This window comes from Solanum pennellii, chromosome 12 (assembly GCF_001406875.1).
Source record: "Solanum pennellii chromosome 12, SPENNV200".
Lineage (NCBI taxonomy): Eukaryota > Viridiplantae > Streptophyta > Magnoliopsida > Solanales > Solanaceae > Solanum > Solanum pennellii.
Window position 1 is genome coordinate 80,385,610 of NC_028648.1, and position 22,643 is coordinate 80,408,252.

General features: G+C 28.4%; 2 protein-coding genes across 2 annotated transcripts; both read right to left on the reverse strand.

Annotated features, from left to right (window-relative positions):
* Window positions 1–6,521: 6,521 nt before the first annotated feature.
* LOC107006571 lies at window positions 6,522–9,173 on the reverse strand. The gene is made up of 4 exons (XM_027913604.1): window positions 8,855–9,173; window positions 7,994–8,096; window positions 7,072–7,233; window positions 6,522–6,971 (listed from the first exon to the last, which is right to left on the reverse strand). Exons 1-4 carry the CDS (start codon window positions 9,094–9,096, stop codon window positions 6,804–6,806), a joined length of 675 nt encoding a protein of 224 aa, XP_027769405.1. The 5' UTR covers window positions 9,097–9,173; the 3' UTR covers window positions 6,522–6,803.
* Window positions 9,174–10,516: 1,343 nt separating this feature from the next.
* LOC114075227 lies at window positions 10,517–12,028 on the reverse strand. The gene is made up of 4 exons (XM_027913605.1): window positions 11,727–12,028; window positions 11,549–11,651; window positions 10,941–11,102; window positions 10,517–10,845 (listed from the first exon to the last, which is right to left on the reverse strand). Exons 1-4 carry the CDS (start codon window positions 12,005–12,007, stop codon window positions 10,717–10,719), a joined length of 675 nt encoding a protein of 224 aa, XP_027769406.1. The 5' UTR covers window positions 12,008–12,028; the 3' UTR covers window positions 10,517–10,716.
* Between the last annotated feature and the right edge of the window lie 10,615 nt (window positions 12,029–22,643).

Below are 22,643 nucleotides of genomic sequence, written 5' to 3' on the forward strand. Positions count from 1 at the left end.
TCTATTCTAAATATTTTGTTATTTGAACTATATTAAAAAGTCTAGTAATATTTTAGATTTTGAAATCAATATTTTACCTTTAAAATCATAGTTAGATTATGGTAGATAAAATAAATTAAGAAATTAAAAATATTAAAGAATGAGGTTCGAGATTTTCTTCAACAGTTTTTTAATCTATTTATATGATGACGACTCCTTCAGAAAAACAAACTTATTTAAGTTATTTTTTTCTAAAGAAGTTTTGATTGACCATTTACGTTTTCTCAAAAAAGTCTCGCTTTATTAACTACATATCTGACGAATTATCTACTTTCGAACCGATTCATAACATGCTTCTATCTCTCTTGAATAAGGGAATAAAGACTGGAATTAAGGTAATAAGGATCGTTCATTAATCCTACCTCATATATTTACAAATTGAGATTCTTGTATTATTAATTCAATAGTGTTAAAATTGAATTTAGATAACTCGAAAGGAATAATATTTTTTATCATTCAAATAGATAATTTTTTTTATTTATAATTTTATTAATTGTTAAGGGCCATGTAACCCATATAGGAACCTCATGGGGGTGATGTTACGTCCACTAATATTGCTATAAAAAAGTAGCTTTTGAAAAAACTTTATAATATGATTATTTAATGGGTCAATCATTTTACATTGGTACTTCCAATGACTTGCCATGAATTCATTATGAAAGTTAACAAATCATAAACACAAATAATTGAGTTAAATCATATTCATAATTTCAATCATGGAAACTTATGTTTAGAAGTAATTAAGGTTGTTAAAGAGTTGCTTTCATCTTAAATCTAGATGCATGCAAAGAATAATATGCATTGCTCTTTACGTACGGATCTGATTCGTTTTTTTTTTAAAAGAATAGGATTACGTGACTTATTCATTTTTATAATGAACGATATATGTATATTGATGTGTACTTTTTTTATTTAGGCGGTATTCTTTTTGAGTTATATATACTTTCACTTTATAAAATATTTTATCGATTTTTTGTTAAATAATTAAGTGAATTTTAATTAACATGATAAAATATAGATAGTATTATTAAATAATTGTTAGAAAAGCATACGTATCATCATAGAAATTGTATTATTTCTTGAATATAATCTTGATTAGGACTTAGGTTTGATCTTTATCTTCACATTAATTAATTATAAATAGAGATAGATTATGTTAATTGTGTTCCATTTTCTTGTGTTCAAATTCATTTAATCTCTCTTTTTGTTTGTTAAGTGTTAATAATTACTAATAAGTATTACTTTTTAGCTTTTGTCTTTCTAGTAGCTTTGCGGCCACTTTTAATTATGTGATTCTTTATATTATCCCTACATTTTCAATAGAGTGAAAAAAAAATGTAAATAGACGAATTGAACTGAATTTGAATAGGTCGAAAAAAATTGAGTTGAATAAGCGGATTAATAACTTGTTCAAAAATTATTCAGGCTTGAAATGAATTAAAAGTCAAGATCTAACTCGTTCAGTTTTTACTAAATTTTAATATTTATTACTTAATATTGTCGTTGTTGTTAAATATATAACATATTAAATTTAAAAAAAGGACTAGTAGAACTAATTATCAATTCAATTTTTGATGGACTGAAATAGAATAATAGATTGAGCTCGTAATGAATGTGTTGATAATTAATCTAATTATAATTTTTATGGGTTAATTTTACCACTTTTAATAATATGCTGACGGATTAACCATGTTCGTAATGCAAACAATTACTCGTACCTTCACTATATTAAAAATGATCACTAGCGGCAATTAATTCTAAATATCTATTTTTAACGATAATTAAATTTTTTTTATATATGTCTCTAAAACCTTTAGTGACATTTGTTTTAATAACACTTAACTGATGTCGATAAAGACTTCAACACTCTTTATTAATGTCAATATTTATTACCACTAAAAGTTATTTTTGTTGCAGTAAATTGTAGTAGACAACGAGCTTAAATCAAAAAAGATTTCTTTTTTAAAATTAAAAAAAAAACAATCCAAAAAAAAACGTCTGTATATTAGCCTTTTGTTTATTCTCATTACAAATTAATTACATTTTTTAATTACAAAAGTCCATCATTATACATAATTATCTGCATTAATCTATCAATCTAAAATTTCTTATGGAAGCAAAGTGTCAATTACCATGTATTTACCACTATTTATTTTTTAAAAAAAATAAATTAGTGGCTAATTAGCTTGCTTTTGTTTTCTATCTTTAACTTTTCTTATTTTTTATTATTTTATTTTTTCCTTTTTAGTCTTCTCTTGGTCGTTCAATTTCTTTTTTAAGTCTTCTCTTCATCGTTTACTATGATTAAACTTTTATTCCTTTTGGAAGAAGTTTGGAAATTGAAGTAAGAACTCAATCCTCCAATTTCTTGGTTTTTCATTTTTGATAGTGATTTTTTTTAAAAAAAATAAATAAATTGGTATACATAACATAGTGGCTTGACTAGTTAGGACCTATGTAGAGAAAACACTTTTTTATTAAAAAAAAAAAAAATTCAGAATTCGAATTTGAAATTTCTAGTTAAGGATGATATTTAGGTTATCCTGTCTAAGGATTTAGCAACGGTTCGAAAAGTTGCCCTATAAAGAAATCTTTGGATTTATTCTTATTTTCAACTATCTGAAGCATTTCGTCGATTACTATGTCCTTCCTTGTCTCTGGATGCCTAGGATCCATCTTTCCTCATTTGAACCTCGCCCTTCACTCTTAAGGTTATGCCTTTCTAAGGTACTGGTAAATGAATGGTCTTATCAATGTTCATGAATGATAAATTAAATCATAGATCGAATCGTCGAATAAAAAAAAATTTAAATGCTATCATAGCTTCTACGTAAATAAGTAGTTGTGCAACAACTACAAAATAGGAGTTAGATAGAATATATTAATATTTAGATAAGTGAGCCTTGTTGAAGTTGTTGAATATCTTTATTCATTCGTTGATAGGTTTGATAATTAAATTAAAAGCAAGAATAAATAGAAAATGAAAAATCAAAATCCAAAAAAAAAGAACTTCAAACATTATATAAATATCTTTAAGCTTCAATCACCAAATATCCAAAAAAAAAAAAAAAACTTTAAAAATATAGTAAAACGCAAAAGACTAAAAAGCAATTTTAATATATAGTAAACATAAAAATCAATTTGTATGATATAATTATAGTTTGCATAATGAGCTCTATAACAAACTTTATGTCTGCTATGACTATTAATATGTATATTTTGTTGTACATATACAAAGAAGCAATTGTATAATGAGTTTGATATACATATACGATTGTATAATTTGTATTTGTAGAAAGTGAGAAAAGAGAGAAAGACAAAAGAAAACTGGTCAGGAGAAGATCTGTATTTGTATAATCATAAGTGTGTAGGATATTTGTATTTGTATATACAATTTTCTCTCGCTTTATGCAAACGCAATGCATACATTTGTGTTTGTATAAAATGAGAGAAACAAGTGAGAGTGGCGATCGAGATCTGGGAGAGTGGCGAACAAGATATGGGAGAGGAGAACGAAAATACATATATATATATATATATATATATATATACAATTTTTTCTCGCTTTGTACAAACACAAATTCATTTTATACATTTGTATTTGTATAAAAGCGAGAGAGGTGAGGGAGAGACGGCGGCGAGCGAGAAACTACGAAGAGAGACAAATAACGACAGTTTGCTATGGGTTATAATTAAATCAAACTGTGGTTATGACATTTAATTTGAATTAATAGTTTGCTATTATATACAATTTTCCTTCAAAAAGACACCAATATAATTTAAAATTAAACATATAAAATTGAAATAATCAAATGATATATACATAAATGTGTCCTTTAATTTGACTTCAACTGACATTTATGCTCTCCAACTTTGTATGTACACAAGTAAACACTAAATATTTATAAAATTGATCAAGTATACATCATATGCTACATAAGATGTGAAATTATCATGTAGGACACTCACGTGTCTATTAATTCATCTTCATACAAGTTTAATTATCTACTCGTGGACATTAAAAACTAATTACATAACACATATATCAATTGAACTCGAATTAAATGACATATTTATGTATTACGTATAAAAAACAAAGCTAGGAAAGTGATTATTGAACCACCACTAGTGGTGGGGGTTAGGCATAGACCCCAAATACCACTTCTTGATTTGTTCTTTCAAGTCTTGTGATATGGCTGACCCCTTCACCTTTTGTGTCTATAGCATGTCAAGGATGCTTCTCAAAATTAGGGGGAAAAAATAATTCAAACAGAGCAAAAATTTATTTGGGAAAAAACCAAAAAGTAAAGAAGGAAAGTAAAAGCATTAGTTAATTCAATTAATTTACTTTTTTAACAAAAAGGTTGTGACATTATATTGCTAAATGACAAAGCATCAAATAAAGTGGTGAGATAATTATAAAAGAATACAGTGCAGTCGATGAAGTTGCTTTTTTTAAAAAAATTAGAAGATTTTCAAATTTAAATTTGAATATGAAAAATTATTGGTAGAGAACGTTTTCCTTTAAATATAGTCTTACGTGATAAAATATTTAAAAAATCTTTTTATATTTTCTTAAATTTTATATCAAATCGAACTAGGAAAAATAAATTAAAACGAAGAGAGTATTATTATTTCCAAAAATGGTTTTTTATAAATCTTCCAAAATGAGTAATGCCACCACATTTCTGAAATGCCCAATAATGTTCCTCTTTAACTAGCCACAATTCACAAATATCTTTTGGCACCTTTAAAGCAGCACCATAAAATGAAGAGGATGAATGTTTCATTATAAAAAGATGTTTCTTAACCTTATAAATTTGCTCGATTTGATATTTAGGTTTTTATCACTAAATATGTTAAAAATTTAAAAATTATAAATTCAAAATTATAATTTATATATATTTTGTATCGAAAGTGTTTAAATTAATTGAATTCATTAATGGTATTTTGTATAATGGACAATTGAGAATATTCCTAGTGGATACTTTCTATCTAAATTTAATGATTAATCTATCTATATAATGGACAATTGAGAATACACACAAGAAGAATTTCAAATTTGAATCAAAATATGAACACTTTATCATGTGTTGAGGTGTTCAATTGCAACACCTCAACACATGATAAATTATTCATATTTTGATTCAAATTTGAAACAACTTAGATAGTGACATTTTGGTAGGACTAAAGAAATATTTGAAATACTGGTAAAATTGTATGTTTGTATGAATACTTTATCAAAAAAATCCAAAAATTTGAAGACCCCCCGAAAAAATCCAGAAAAACCGAAATTGAAAAACCTGAGTTTTATTGGTTTGATTTGGTTTATAAATTTAATATTTTGACATAAACGATTTGATTTGATATTTAAAAAATCCAAACCAACCCGATCATGTACACCCCTATTCAAAACCATTGATTTTGTCAAAACTTTCTACATCTTAATATTGTTTGGCCTCGCTTTTTGCTCAACTTTTGAAAGTGAGGATAATAACTAGACACTAAAATGTGAAGTTTAACCACCCTATGGTTCACATACATGAAGGCATTTATTTTGGTTCATAGAAGTCCTTTGGCATTATATATCCTTTTCTTGACCTTCTTGCTCCTATTTTTAAAAAAATACTGAAAACACTGAACTTGACGCAAATTATTAATTTTGTCTCTGAACTGTTGACAATCTTTAAAAACATTTATTTACTTGACTAACTAAACTTAGATACACCCCAGATTTGATACATGACGTAGCGAGTGGTCTCAAATCCTGATAGGAGCATAGACTTCTTAATAAAAATCCTAGAAAAATATTGAGAATACTCCTAAACTTGGCCAGAATTTTGGGGTGTATTTCACTCAAGTTGCAACATCGAGGTGTATTTCACTCAAGTTGCAAGATCGGGGTGTATTTAAATTCAGTTAGTCAAGTAAGAAGTGTTTTTAAAGTTGTCAATAGTTCGGGCAGAAACTAATAATTCATACAGAGTTTAGAAATGTTTTTAATACTTCTCTTAAAAAAACAAAAAAAGTAAAGGCCAATGCACTAAGTTCTATATATGTGCAGGCTTTCATGAGGATCTATTATATGCATAATTTTACCTTGCATTTCTATAAGAGTTTTTTTGCACTGCTCAAACCCGTGATCTTCTGATCACATTTTCTCCGATGTTCTTGAAAGTTTACTTTTTCTACCTTTTTTATTATTTTGGAAAAATCCCATACGAGCTTCTGGTCCGACTCCAATTGGCACCACATGTTGGTAACTCTATCGAGTATATATAAGCCTGATTCCATCTCGTAACTCGGGCCTAAGCCCGTAAGGATTGTTACTGTGTCAGTGTATATAATTTAAATCTTTCTTATATTATTGTACTAAGGTCTATACCTTATCTACTGTATAAACGAAGTCGTAGATTAAATATTCATTCTCCACAATCATTTGGTGTTCAATAACATTTATACTTGATTAATTAGACGGAAAATAACTTTCACCATCAAATTAGTATTTTCATTTCCATAACCATAAGATATACAACAACAACAATAACATACCTAATGTAGTTACACAAAGTCATGTCTCGAGAGGGTAGATTGTATACAGACCCTTACCCCTATTCCCAGCGATAGACAGACTGTTTTTGATAGACGCTCAAGGAAAACCATAAGATATAGAAGTATAAACTTCATTATATAACTACACATAAGAACTATTGGGTTTAATTTGTCTCTCTAGCTCAGAACCTTAGGTGATAATGAGTGCAGATTCACAAGAAGAAATTCAAATTTTCAGTCCTTAATTGTTCTTCAGGTGAAATCAATGGATCAAGGACATCTCTCCATGTTTTGTAGTCCAATGGTGAGCCACCATCAGGTAGAAGAAACCCGTTTACGAAGAAAAAAGGTGCCCCATATACGCCTTTCTCACAACCATACTATGAAAAAATATACATATACACAAATGTAAGTTTCGGTATTGATGAACGATATGTACACACGATGTATATATAGGGTAATTGAGCTTAATTAACATACCTTGAAGGAAATTCTTGTTGCTTGATCAGTTTTGTGGTCAGTAAATCCAGCCTTTATAGCAGCGTAATTCGAATTCCCAATTTCATTTGATGTAAATTTTGCGACTTCATCTACAACAGATGCTTTGGACAAGTTGAACGTCGCATGGTTATAAAACTTGTCCTGTTCAATCAGGCACAATTATAACGAAACATATACAAATATGCCTAGTACCATAATTTGTAACAGAGGAATGTTTTTCGCGAACAATATGATAAAGCACTACTCTGTAGGCTACGTGAGTAGTGCTTATCATATTTGATGAAGTGATTTACTAGATTCTTATAAAGCCTACGTGTAGTAAACTGTATCATGGTTCAGTTATTGCCCAACTGAAGTGATTCACAAGTCACACTAACCCCCGGGGAGGCTGCATAGGCAGATTTTGGAAAACAGTTTAACAGTTGAAGGTCACTTAACGAAACGGAGAACAATTATCTCACGCCATTATATGAGATGCCTATGAATAAAACAGATTGTTGCAATTGCTTTAAAAGAAAAAGATCCACCGAACCATAATTTGAAGGTTACCTTGTAGTAAGGTTTTTAAATTATCGCAAAGTTTTTTCAATACGTAAACTGACACTCAAACTTGACCTTAGGTGGCAAGTGATCACTCCAACTTTAAGTTTGCTCATCTAGAAACCTTAACTCGTCTCCAATGTGTCAGTTGAACACTCCAACTTATAAAATAATCATCACGACACCTCTAACAGAAACAATAGAGACGAGTTGGAGTGTTCCGTTACTAGTTGAGAACAAGTTGAGGTATCTAGATGTGCACTCTCAAAGTTGGAGTGCTCAGATTGTCAGCTAACGCCAAATTTGAGTGTTTGTTTATGTATTATGCTTTTGTAGATCGTATACCAGAAAAACTTGTTACCTGTTGATCAAAGAAAGCCTCTAGTAATCTGTATGTGGCAGAAGAATTCAACTTATTGACAATGTGCAACGCGCGCGAGGTAGTATATGCATTGTCATGGTAACTGCATATATTACGACAAACAAGCAAAAAAAGAAAAAACATGTCAATTATAACTCAAATTCCATATACTGAACTCGAAGACCAGCTGAAATTTTCATAGTCCTACACATACCAACAATCCGACCCTAAAAGCTATAGAAGAACAAACAACACTGCATACACAGTGATCAAGCAAATGCAATAGCGTAATCATAACGCTTGATGCGATCTCCTTACACGGCTATCAAAACATTGCACGAAAGTTTAGCTATTAATTTGTCTGCTTCACCTATGAATACTCGAATAGGTTCGAAAAAAACCTCTAAACTATCATCATTTTGCAAACGAGCTAACGATCAAAAACACACCTCACGACTCACGTATCATCTCTTTGCTAGTTTCCTACCTGAACTACGAAACGTACACTTCTCCCACCTAAACTATCACGAACTATTCATCAAAACACACCTCAACTATCAATTATCCCTGACATATCACCAACTCAACTATCATTCAAATAGAAAAAAACGAACAACTAATAGTTAAAATGTATTTTGATAATTCATATAGAGAAAAAAAAAATGAACACCTACTAGTTCATATACTTCAATATATTTTTTTATCATTTTTTATACTAATAAATCCAGCTCCGAATAGATTCATCTACCAAGCCTTAACCCAAACATATTCTATTGGGGATTTCTACTCTAAACAGCATTATAATCATCCAAAAAAAAAACCCTAATTTTAGTAACGAAAATCACAAAATCGAATACTTACGGCAAAGGAAAAGTATGAACAACAAGAGAAACACGAGAACCGTAGTGATGCAGAGCTTTTTTCAGAGGCGGCCATGAATCTCTACTGTCTGGGCAAACTGGATCTAAAAAAGCTTCGATTACTATTGATTTTGTTAAATCGATTTCGCCATCGCCGCCGTACCAGAATCCATCTGGAATTTGAGAATTTACAGAAATGATAAAAATCAAAATCAAATTCAGAAATAGAATCAATTTCACCATTTTTGTTGAGTAATTCTATCTGGTTTTTTTCAGATTTTTGGGCTATTTTTTATTGTAGAAATATGTGGATAAAAAAATAATAATTAGAGGTGATAATGATGTTGATGCAAAAAAAAGATAATTGGGAAGTAAATGTTTTTTTTATTCATATAGACCCATAAATTAAATAGTTAAGTAAATTAAAAATCCATATACTATGATTTAGATAGATTTTTTGTATTTTAAAAATCAAATATTTGGATGGATATATTTTAAGTGTTTTTAAGTTAAATAACTTTTAAATAATTTTATCGTGTTTTTTAATAAATTTAAAAAATATTTATAAGTATTTTTTTTAAATGTTTATATTAAGTGTTTGATTTTAAATTATAGGGTGTATATCTAAAATTGAGTCATTACATAATGTTTAGTGTAATTAATTTTAATTTAAATTAGTGTCAAGAGCGACTTAAGCATTTTAGTGATCGAAAGTAATAATCAAACGGGGTCTTAAATTTGAATTATTAATAATTTTTATATAATTGGTTTCTTCTAGTTTTTAATTGATGATATAATCATATTCTTATTTTAAATTAGTTTTCGTGAGATATAGTACTCCAAATATGTCAAATTTCTTCTAATAATTTCTTGATTTTTCATGAAAAGACTACTTTTTCTGCAAATAGTATTCAATATTTATTAAAAAGTAATAATTTATAACCTATTTTTTTTAAAAATGAGGCCCCTTAAATTTGGGGACCTTAGGCACATGTCTTTTTTAATACTGTCGAGTTACCCCTGATTAGTTTTGAATTGTCCTACATCATATAAGATATAAAAACTTAATTTTATATATATAATCAATGTTAGAAAATCTATTTAGCTACGAATTTGATCGAATTCAATAAATATAAATTAAATTATGTTTTATGTTAAAAAATCTATTTACTAATATATTCGTAAATAACTCAATGTATATAATTTAAATCTTTCTTATATCATTAGTAATTAAAGTCCCTACCTTAAATATTTCATAGACAACCTTGTAGATTATTAATATATACTCTTATCAGCCCAAGAAAACTAATAGAGTCCATCAATGTTTTAAATTTTTTTTAGAAATTTCAAATTCAATAAGTGTCTTGGAGCCATTTAGTTAGAGTAATTCGGATATTTTTAGAGCCTTGAGATCTTTCTTTTGCTATTTTACGGATATATTTAGATGTGAATTAGGAGTTTGTCATCGTGGAGAACGAAGAGGTAGACCTCTAATTTTGTATAACGAGAAAAAGTTTACTATGACCAGTGTAATAAACTTTATGAAACTTATCATGTCTTTACGCCTATCATCGTAACATTTTGTGTTCGATAGCATTAATACTTAATCAAGTGGACAGAGAAATAACATTTTTAGATATATAAATACCATAGATATATAATATAACTATAGAAGCAATAAATCACTTTCATTATATTTGTAAACACCAGAGATAAAATTAAAGTTTGTCTCTCTAGCTCAATCATCAGGTGAATGAGAGTACAAATACAACTACTGGACTTCTCCGTATACTAAGCTCCCGCTATATGCAGGTCCAATCGAACCACAAGGGTTTATTGTTACGCAGTCTTATAACAAAGTTGTTAGTTCTTCAACAATGGATGAATGATTTTTCTCCATTTATTGTAGTCCAATGTTGAGCCATCATCAGCCAGAGGAAAACCATTTACGAAGAAAAAAGGCGTCCCATATACGCCTTTTATACAACCATACTGTAAAAATACGTATACACGAAATGTAAGTAATCGACATATGTGAAAGATATACACACAATGTGTAAGGTAAATTGAGCTTAATTAGCATATACCTTGAAGGAAATTCTTGTTGCATGATCAGTTTTCGGGTCGGTAAATGCAGCTTTTACAGCAGCGTAATGTGAATTTCCAATTGATTTTGCTGTAAATCTTGCAATTTTATCAACGACAAATGATCGTGACAATTTGAAAGTCGCGTTGCCATAAAACTTGCCCTGTTCAACCAGCCACAATCAAAATCAAAACTCTGTATGAATTTGTAACAGAGGAATGATTTTCGCGTATAAATCTGATAAGTTTACTACTCATAGTAAAATGTAGATTCAACTATTTCATGTTCGTTTCATAGTTCTAGTTTTGTTATGTATGATGGAACAATCAATGGTCTAGTGTTCAATTAGATTCTTATAAAGATTTAAAAAATTGCATCTCGATGAATGAAGAAGCATCTCACGTTCACACAGGGTATAAAGAAGGTCTACCCTGAACCAAGCATTAATTAGTGACTGATTCCACGTCTACTAGATAGTATAGCATATCACACTTCAAAGAAGAGTTTGTAAGTAAGATCTAAAGTTCCTGTGGAAGGTCACGTGTTCAAAGTGTGAAAACAGTCTATTACAGAAACGCAGGGTAAGACAGCGTACAATAGATTTTATACCTGGTGATCAAAGAACGATTCGAGTAATCTATATGTTGCAGAAGAATTCAACTGATTGCTGATATGCAACGCTCGCGATGAGATAAATGCATTGTCATGATACCTGCAGATTTGAACAATTACTAAGCAACAGACTAAATTTTGTCAAGTAAATCTGATAAATTTGAGCAATACGTACGGTAAAGGAAATGGATGAACAACGAGAGAGACACGAGATCCATAGTGTTCGATAGCTAGCTTGAGAGGGGGCCATGAATCGCGGCTATCAGGGCAAAGGGGATCGAAGAAAGCCTCGATTAATATGGTTTCTGTATCAGCGATTCTGTTATTGTACCAAAATCCGTCTTGTCTAGATGGAAGTGTAACCTGAGCGTTCACACGTACAACGCATAATAGTAGCAACACAATCGATTTCATGATCATGAGAGTGTTATAGTTCTGAATTTTCAAGAATTCCATTTTTTCTTGAAATGTAATTCTATGTCTAAAGATGTGTTGAAAGGAAAAGAGTTAAATAGGTGATCATAAAATGATGTTGATAGGTTCACAAAGTTTGAAATTCGTCGCTAGGAAACTAAATCTAGATATAATTGTAGTTTCCATGTTTAAGTAAATCGCGTAATGAACCTGGTCCATTAGTGTGTTGTATAACACAATGAACCTAGTTCATTACTTAGTTATTGTTCATTTTCGATAGTTTTGGTCAAACGCTTAACTAGTGATGAGCTGTCATAGTTTGTTAGGATTCGGAGGATATTTTTGTAAATCATATCATATTAAAAATAGAAAATCTTTAACCTCAAAGTTGTCATGTTGTAATCAATATCAGTATTATAAAATTTAAAATTCAAATACTAGCTTTGCCTCTATCATATACGCCCTCTGTCGTAATTTATGTGACACGTTTCATTATTTCTAGAGAGTCAAACAATTTAAATTTGATTAAGAATTTGCTCATAAAATCTTTAACTTCTTAAAAATAAAATTTATATATTTTATAAATCACGGGAAAAAAATATTATAAATTATAATTAATAATGGACCATTCAAAAATATACTATTATGGAAAAGCTAAAGGTAGTGGAGATGTTGATGGTGAAAAGTAGGATAAACGTAACGAAAACGTTAAAACTTGATGACAAAAAGTTGACGTAAAGTGTAACCAACTTTTTAACAACTTTTGGAAAAATTTATATTCTATTGAAAACTTTGTTAGAATTGTTTTATTATTTGAAAAGATTATCTTAAAATATTATAGAGTCCCTTGTTGGTGGTTTAACGAATGAGTGGTCACTTTAATATACCTCTTGATCAGTTAACTATTGAGGTTAAATTAGATTTATTTCAATTTTTATTTTTCAATATTGATCCCCGTGTTAAAATTGTTAATGCACTCGATGTCTGGGTGTGGGAAGAGGGGCGGAGGGTGATCAATTAACTTTTAAGGTTAAGTTAGATTTATTTCAATTCTTATTTTTCGATATTGATCCCCGTGTTAAAATTGTTAATGCACTCGATGTCTGGGTGTGGGAAGAGGGGCGGAGGGTGATCAGTTAATTTTTGAGGTTAAGTTAGACTTATTTCAATTCTTATTTTTCGATATTGATCCCCGTGTTAAAATTGTCAATGCACTCGATGTCTGGGTGTGGGAAGAGGGGCAGAGGGTGTAAAGATTGCTACATCTATGGTTTAAGGAATGAGTGATCTCCTTAATATAACTCGGGCAAATACTCACTTTTTGAACTAGCGTTTGGTGTTAAGTTAAACCCGAAATTCATTTCTTTACAAAAAGACGTTTAAACAAATATTTTTTTTTCTCTTTTGGAAAGCTACTATATCAATATAATATATTTGCCCTCTTAGCAACATGTCATCAAGAATACATAACCATAAGGTTTTGGTAAATTTTTATTAAAGGAATTGATTGAAAATTGTTGGAGGAGGCTATATTTAAATTTTTAGATTAGAGATGATTTGGATTAGTTTGGAGAGAATAATCAAATCTAGAATACATATCACATTTAAATAATAAACGAATATCATATTGTATATTTGTATATCACATTATATATCATGTATATCAATATTTAAATAATAAACTAATATCATATTGTATATTTGTATATCACATTATATATCATGTATATCAATATTTAAATAAGAAACGAATATCATATTGTATATTTGTATATCACATTATATATCATGTATATCAATATTGTGAATATAACAAAAAATCGATTTTCATGAATATACACAGATATACATGATATATATATTGTACGATACAAAATCTTTAGAAAATAAAGTCATTTTCCTGACAACATAACTTGTATGATATTATGATGCAAAAATATAAATTCATTCCTCGTACAAAAATTATTTCTTAAAAACTATGCAATATAGAGGCAAAAGTAGAAATAACCCACAATAAGCTAGGTTAGTGGTTAGGCTTTGTACACATTAGTCATTATAAGCCATTTCTAGGAGTGGCCCATCTCTTAGCTAATTTTCATGGCCCAATATAATAATTTCCTTAAGGGTCTATTATTGAATAATAATAATTGCTTGTGTGTATAAAATTTAGTATTATTGCTTTCAAATTGGTAAGTAACTATCAATACATTATTATGAATCACTTTGATTGAATTGTTGTTCTTTGTTACCTTTTTGTATACTCAAGCTTAGTTCTTTATTCGCAGTTTTAATATTATCGAAACAATGAAAGTGCTAGGACGAAGGGTTTGAAAAACGATGAGAGTCCAATCTTCAATAAGTGTATGTGTTTATACGTATACTATGTTTTTAACTTATTTCCTTTATTAAGTAATAAGCTAAATGGTATACAATACAAATAAATAAGACTTGCTCAAGTGGTTGATTACTTTCCACCATCGATCGATAGATTAGCAATGAATTTTCGTAACCGATTCCTATTTAGAATATCTTTAAATTAATGTATTTCATCTATTTGTTATTGTAAATTGTTTTTATTTGTTGTTATAAAAGGAGTATATTATTAAAGTTTTATTTTTTGTGTAGTATATTATTGAAGTTGAACTTTGGTAATGATAGAATTTGGACAAAGATTGCCTACTTGTATGCCCACCACGTCATCACCCAATCCCTTCTTGTATTATTCAATCCAATTATAGACACTTTAATCAAATTATTGTTCAAGGTCACTACTTTTATTTCCTTTTTTCTTTGTCGATTTCAATATCTGTTTTAGAGTTTGATTAATTTAGATTTAAATAGAGAAATTTAATTTTTAGGAGTAAAATACTTCCTATTAAAGCTAATTTCATATCCAGAATTCAAATTAAATGTGAGACTTTTAATTAAAAATAAACAAGTACTTATCATTCTACAGTTATTTCTTATAATATTACTTTTACTTTTCAATCCATCAATAGGAGACAACTTTTAATAAAGGAAAAGAGGCAATCACACTCATTGCAAAGATAATTTCTTCTTCTTTTTATCTCTTCTTCCCAATCCAAAACTTAGATATTTAATTATTAAGTGTATGAATAAAATCTTATAGATATTGATATCGAAACGATCGATAAGCTCTAAGTATAGGGAGATGGTATATATAGTGATGGTGTAGTGCTAGGTTTATTACCTTTATCACGCCAAACTTAGCTTTATATAGCTTTGGACTTCGATAACCATAATTCTCAATCAATCATATATACTGGTGTCATACAATGAATTCAAGCTTTGTTATGCGAAAACTTAAATGTTGATAAGTCAGTAACATATTCATCAAATGTCATTAATTTCTTTCCATCACATCCCTCTTCAGGACGATATAGCTATAATGATTTCCTCATAAAGGCGATTAGGGACTTAGTTTGAGCACTTATGAGGGGAGATTATTGATCGTGTAGAGATTGGATTTGAAAAGATTAGAAAATTCTACGTATTGTACCGAACAGTATCACATTATGTTAAGAGTATTTTCGAGTCTAGTTATTTCGATGTAATAACCTATTCAAGGGGACCAACGCACTAAACCAATTCCATCTAATCCTTCTTTCTTCATGCAGATAAGGATGATATAATATATAGTGCGTCCAATCCATTAAATTAAAGATGATATATTTACCTATACCATTCAATTATAAACAATTACAATACAAAATGGATTATTCTTTTCTAAGGAGATAAGCTTTCTCCCTTTTTGGCTTTTTTTTATCACTTTCATGATCAATAAATTAAAGTGCATATATACTTTATATTATAATTTTATTTGATATTCTATAGCAAAACAAATGACATGATTATTGTGGCTCATGACATATATTATGGACACCATTGGATGCTCTAGCACTCATATTCCAACATTAACCTTTTCTTTTTGATTCGTTCGGTATTTGATATTCATATTAAAGTTTTATACGTAAAAAAATTTAAAAAGTAAAGCATTCCTTAACAACAACGAGTCCATACATAAAACTTGAACCTGAAACCTATAGTTAAACTCTGAGTATTCGCGGATGTACAAAATACCTCAGCTCTTAGAAGTGACTAGAGTCGGAATTTTCATTTAAAAAAAATAGTTAGTTCATTTCGGGCTTTTGTTTCAAGCATGGTGATATAGAACTTATAATGCATTTTTATTTTTCTAGACTTGTAAATTGTAATATATATATACATGTATCAAATTTTTTGACGAAAGGATATCGTATTAACTCTTGCTTCTACGTGGCTCTGCCCCTATTTTCTTTTGTAAAATCAATTCATCTTTCCGAAATTATTTTAACGGTTATATTTTCAATTTTTTTAAACTTTTTTTCTTCTTTGTGATTCAATTGTTCTTTTTCTTAAAAAAAATAATAATCTGATTAAAGATATGGTGATTGAAACGCAACATGCGATATATTGATCATGAGTAAATGCAAGTACATGAAAAATATTAATAATATATGGTCATGAAGTGAAAATATATATATATATATTATAATTTTGGATATATATAATTATAATTTGTGAATGAAAGAATCAAATCAAACAGTTGAAGACGAGGATATAACAACATTAATAACATTATCAGTAGTACATGTGGTATTGTTTAATTAAATATATCAATAAATTAATGATTGAAAAGAGAAAAGACAAATAACAAAAGGAAATCGATAGAGACTTGACATATTGTTGTCATTACAACTAAGCAAAAAGCACTACATAGAGTTAATTACTTAACTACTTATTATATCTCAAATAAATAATAGTATATAGTTTAATTATCTTAAAATTGATCTAATTTAGAGGTGAAAATATGATTTTGAGTTTTTCGGTTCTGAATTATATACAAAAAGATATGACTTAAACTATTTATGTATATTAATAGAGACTGACAAGATTTGAAGTTTATGAATCCTGTGATAAAAATAATTTTTAATATATATATATATAAACGAGATATGAACAAAAGTTAAAAGCGCTTCCATATTAAATAGCTTTGTGTTTCACCCTCTATTAGAAATAAAAAAAAATTCATCGCGAATCAGAAAGAAATTTATGTTATAGGATATGATTTTTTTACTCACGTGTCATCTAAGTAGCTCACTAACAAACTGTAAGGTGGAGAACAAATTCTTACTGAAAAATTTTCTGATCTTTTCATATAAAAAGGTTTTTAACTTTTCTTTTCTATCGATTCGATCAATCAAAATATACATAGAAAATTCATTCATAAAAATATTGCTCCATAAATTATAATTAATATTATTTTTATTTTTTTAAAAAGGAAAATAAGATATAAATGCTTAAAACTTGATGTTAGCCCTAGAAGTGTAGTAAGTGTCAATACATTGAAGTTTTGTACTGTTCCTTAACCTTCAAGAGAAGCTATTCTTATTATATATACACACTAATTTCCACCAACTTTCTCTTTTTCTTGTCTAATCTATTCTTTCATTTTCTTTTTTTGGTTTTTCTCATTGGCTTCATATTTTGTATATATTCCATTATATTGTATTATACCTCAAATATTTTTATATATTTGTCCTAGTATATGAACTCGAATAGTCAAATTAGTTATCTGAATTCTCATCTTATTGGTGATTGAAACTTTGATGGACAGAGCTTACTTTGGTTGGAGGGGGGGGGAGGGGAGAGGGTCATTTGAATCTCCTTTCGGTAAAAAAATTATATTATTTATATATAAATAAAATTATTTTTAATGTGTATATAGTATATATTGAATCTCAATCGATTAATTCATATGTTTTATACTTATTTGTATTTTTAAATTTCTTAATGAAAATTCTGACGGTTTATATATTACTATTACTTATGATTTATTTTATTATTATTTAAGAGATCTCTCTTGTCTAGCTCTGCCCCTTGTCCCAGGGTGCTAATTATTGAGATTTATATTATGGGTGTGATTTAATTTGGAATATTATTGGTAGTTGACATTGTTATTAAATTATTGAATTATCCATGATATTAGTTATTGTACTATAGTTAGTCCTCTTGAGTAGTGCAAGTGGTTGTGAAATTTTATAGCGTTCAATCGTGAAATAAATTAATATCGTTTAAATAATTTCAGTAGGGTTTCAATCAATCGATTATTAATATATTCTTCTATTTGAAATGCATTAATTTATACATAATAATCAGATTATCACAATATAATTTGTTTTATTATTCCTTTAATAGTTAAAGCTTAAAGGGAAGAATTTGATTTGTTTTTTGAATTTTAACTATATAGTTTAGAACATTGACATTTGATTAATTAGAAGTTAGTTCAATAGGCTAATAATTAATTTTCACTTGTACATTTGTGATTCTTAACATGTCTACGTAGCTAAAAAAAAAATTCTATAGCATAATTAATAACTTATTTAATTTCTTCTATTCATACTATATAGTATACATTTAACCCTATTGATTTACTAGTACAGTTAGGTGTTGTGATTTAATGCAATGAAAATCTAATGAGTTGTGTGACTTGTGACATGTAGAGGGTCATCATTATCAAGAAGGAGCCACCTTTATAGTTACGAGTTCGATAATATTTAATAATTTTGATTCGAATTATAAGTTATTTGAAATTAAATTAGCAAAAAGAATTATGGTTCAGATCGAATCAATAAGTTAAATATTATGAATCCACGTATGTTCATCAATTATCATGATCATCATTTCCCCACATACCCTATGCAAGTATTAATTTTTCAAACAGTTGGTGTAATGAGTACTGTTTTTTCCCTTTCATAATTTTGTTTTCAATAAAGTAAAGTATATAAAGCCAAAATAGATATTAGAAGAATCACACTTAATTGTCTATCCTAAAAAGGGGGAAAAAAGAATTTTAGCCATAATTACATCGGTTTAAGATATATATCGAGTTTTTGTATATGAAAAAAATCTTTGATAGAAAGCGATTCTTTGAATAGGTCATATGTAGCACAATATTTTAGTTTATTAGGCTCTAATATAAGTATTGAACATCAGATGAAAAATTAAATAATGATTTGTATATTGATATATCACTTGACTGAATCATATGTAGCATGGATTTAGATTAATCAAATTTTATTAATAATACGGATATTGAACCCTCGATAAACAACTTAATTATGACTCACTTATTGATGTATCACTTGAATAGGTCTTATATGACATGTAACTACATTAGTTAGACTACAATATGTATATCGAACACAAATGAAAAACTAAATGATAGCTTATATGTTGATATATCACCTGAATGGTTCTTGTATGACATAGATCTAGATTAGTTAAACTTCAATATGTATATCGATCACCAGATGAAAAACTAAATGATGACTCATATATTAATATATCTCTTTGAATTAGTCTTATTTGACATGAACCTAGATTAGTTAGACTTTAATATACATATCGAACATTGATATATCACTTAAATGAGTCTTATATGACATAAACCTAGATTAGTTAGATTTTAATATACATACTGAATATTGATATATACTTGCATAAGTTTTATATGACATGGACCTAGATTAGTTACTTCAACATATATATATATATATATATATATATATATGAAACACTAGATAAAAAACTAAATAATGAGTCATATATTGATATAATATCACTTGCATGGATTTTATATGATATGGATCTAAATTAGCTAGACCTAAATATGTATATCAAACACTCGAGAAGTTCATATTCTTCAGATTCTACTATAAACCAGATAGTGAAAATGATGAAAAACTAAATGAGGTAATATCTTGATATGTCACTTGATTGCAATCAACTCATCAATTAAAGGATATTTCCACTATGATATCATGTCATGTCATTGATTGGGCACATTCATCTTTAATTTGATAGTATTATTTTATTATATGAACAATAAACGTTAAATTCTATCCAAATATATTAACCTAGGTGTAAAGTTGTTTAAATTTTATTTTTTATCATTTGATTGTACTAGACGAATCTCAAAGCTTCACTAAATTCCCCACATATATAGTACCGTAGGGCCTGTCCCCACCCCTACCCCTCAAAAAAATAATAATTTATGTATGCATACGGTCAGATATTTATGATTTGTAGGGAAAATGATATCTTTAGTTTCTGTGTTAAGGCTATATTTTTATTTTAGTTCTTGTGTAATTTAATTTAGCATTATTAATATTTAATTATATTAAGTGAGTGATATTGATCCTTCAACTAACGGATTCAAAAAAGATTAACAGAGAGTTCACTGCTAAAAGGGATGGTTCGGACATTTCATTTATTTCACTCTTTTTGTAAAACAAGCTAAGTTTTTTATATCTATCTTGAAGAACAAACTCATCAATTTGAGCTACAAATTCAACAAAACCAATTTGATAGGCATTAATCCTCCCTCTTATACCGACGAACGATAGATTTGCAGCCAATGATTTTTTTTAGAAGTTTTCTGTTTTTTCAAGTAATAACTTTAAAATGCTCGAATTACTTCTTTTCGCAGTGAACTCGCTGTTAACTTTTTCGGATCTATTAGTTAAAGGATTAAAATCACCCACTTAATATAATTGAAGGTCAATAGTGCTAAGTTAGATAAAACAAGGACTAAAATAAGAAATTAATATAGGGACTAAAAATACCGTTTTCCCTTTTTATATGTGTTATTTAAGTTGAGAATTTTTAAAAAATATTATATTGTTATTATTATTATTATTATTATGAATTAGAGATTAAATTTTTACATATATTATATTTTTCAAAAATTTCATCTATAAAATTATACTGAATATATAAAATGAAATGTTGTATTTTATATATAGTTTATTTATATTGATGAAAATTATGTATGCTTTTAACAACTTACAAGCTATATGTTTTATTTTCTTCTAGTGAGACGTTTTTAAAAACAAATCTTGCATCAACTAATTATTGATGAAAATAAATTATATCTTATCATAAAAGGATACGATGAAATGATTGGGTTTTTTTTTTAATAATTCTCACTAAGATTCGTAAAGCAAGGGCTAATTTATTTATTTTAAATACTTTTTAAAGGCTTTTTTTTATAATTAATAAAAATCCACGAGGCAATCTAGGTGGTATTTGAAAAGAAGTTTCAAAAATGAAGAATTCCTTTATAAGGAGCTTGATAAGTCCTTTTCATTTGAGTCTATTCTAACGTGAATTTAAATTAATTGATTTAGTATTTAAACATGGAATGTCTTAACTTGTAGTATTTTTAATGGTGTGAGAATTTTTTTTGAGAAAAACTGTATAGACGTAATTCAAAACGGATATTAGCACATTATATTAAGAGTATTTATAAATTAAATTACTCTGAAATGAAATATTACAACTAAAATTGCATTGTAAATTCAGAAGAGTCCCAAAAAGACATAACCTCATGTCTATACTCGATATGCACCCCCTCGTCGAGATCCATCACAAGAAAAACGAAAATCAAGATTTGCTTTATCTGATATCGAACATGAACCGCGAGCAAATAGAACACCTTTACAAAAAGAGAAAGGAAGTAGAAACACAAGAAAAATGTTCTATCTTGATTGAATATCGTATCATCTCACACCATCTTAATTAATTAAGTGTTCAACCTTACAAGAAATCGTAAGATGGGAAAAATCTCAATAGTTATATTGATTAACTATCTGAACATTTACCTTGTTGATGAGGGTTCGATTCCCCGTATCGAACCCCATTAGCAAGGATTGTTTTCATTGGTAGTATCAAACAACTCTGTCTCAAGTTTACTTCTACAAACAGGACAAACAGGATGTTTGGCCAACCAAGTATCAGCACATTCAATATGAAAACCATGATTACAACCTGGTACAATTCTTGCCACTTGTTCTTTTTCAATTTCATCCAAACAAACAGCACAATCATTTCCCATAACCAATTCTTGTCCACTAACTTTAGGCAATTTATCCAATTGTGTTAAAGAAAGTCCTTTTTCTTTAACACCCTTTATAGTTTCTTGATTAATATTATGTTGTACTTGTTGTTGCCTTGTTGTTGTAGCATAACAAAGAAAACACATGTACACCACAAAAACAACACTCATCCCAACACATGGAAGAAATAATGCTAGAAACACACTAAAAAGCATTGTTTTCTAGAGAGTTTTCGATTTCAAAGACCTTTCGAGGAGGAGAGTATCTTTCTGGTTAATATCAACACGATTCAAGTATATTTATTTAAAGGGTGTTTAAAATAGTGGCAATGATGGGAAAGGAAAAAAGAGAAGAGGGTTTTTGATTTCAAGATCTTTCGAAGAGAGTATCTATTTAGCTAATATCACCACGATTCGAGTATATTTATTTAAGGGGGGTGTTGATAATAGTGGCAATGATAGGAAAGAAAAGAAGAGGAGGGTTTTTGCTTTCAAAATCTTTCGAGAAGAGTATCGTTTTGGTTAATATCAGCACGATTCGAGTATATTTATTTTAAGGAGGGTGTTGATAATTGTTGTGGCAATGATGGGAGAGAAAAGAAGAGAGGGATGAAAAGTGAAAAACATAATTGATGAGAAAAATTAGAAGGGAAGATGAGTGGTTTAAATACTTGGTGGTGAGTTAGGTGCATAGAAAATATTTTAGATCAATGAATTATA

Coding starts and splice junctions, on each gene's coding strand:
- LOC107006571 (XM_027913604.1), bottom strand. CDS start 9,096: ATGGTGAAATTGATTCTATTTCTGAATTTGATTTTGATTTTTATCATT. Junction 8,097..8,854: donor GTTCATACTTTTCCTTTGCC/GTAAGTATTCGA, acceptor TAATATATGCAG/TTACCATGACAATGCATATA. Junction 6,972..7,071: donor CAACAAGAATTTCCTTCAAG/GTATGTTAATTA, acceptor ATTTTTTCATAG/TATGGTTGTGAGAAAGGCGT.
- LOC114075227 (XM_027913605.1), bottom strand. CDS start 12,007: ATGGAATTCTTGAAAATTCAGAACTATAACACTCTCATGATCATGAAA. Junction 11,652..11,726: donor GTTCATCCATTTCCTTTACC/GTACGTATTGCT, acceptor TCAAATCTGCAG/GTATCATGACAATGCATTTA. Junction 10,846..10,940: donor CAACAAGAATTTCCTTCAAG/GTATATGCTAAT, acceptor GTATTTTTACAG/TATGGTTGTATAAAAGGCGT.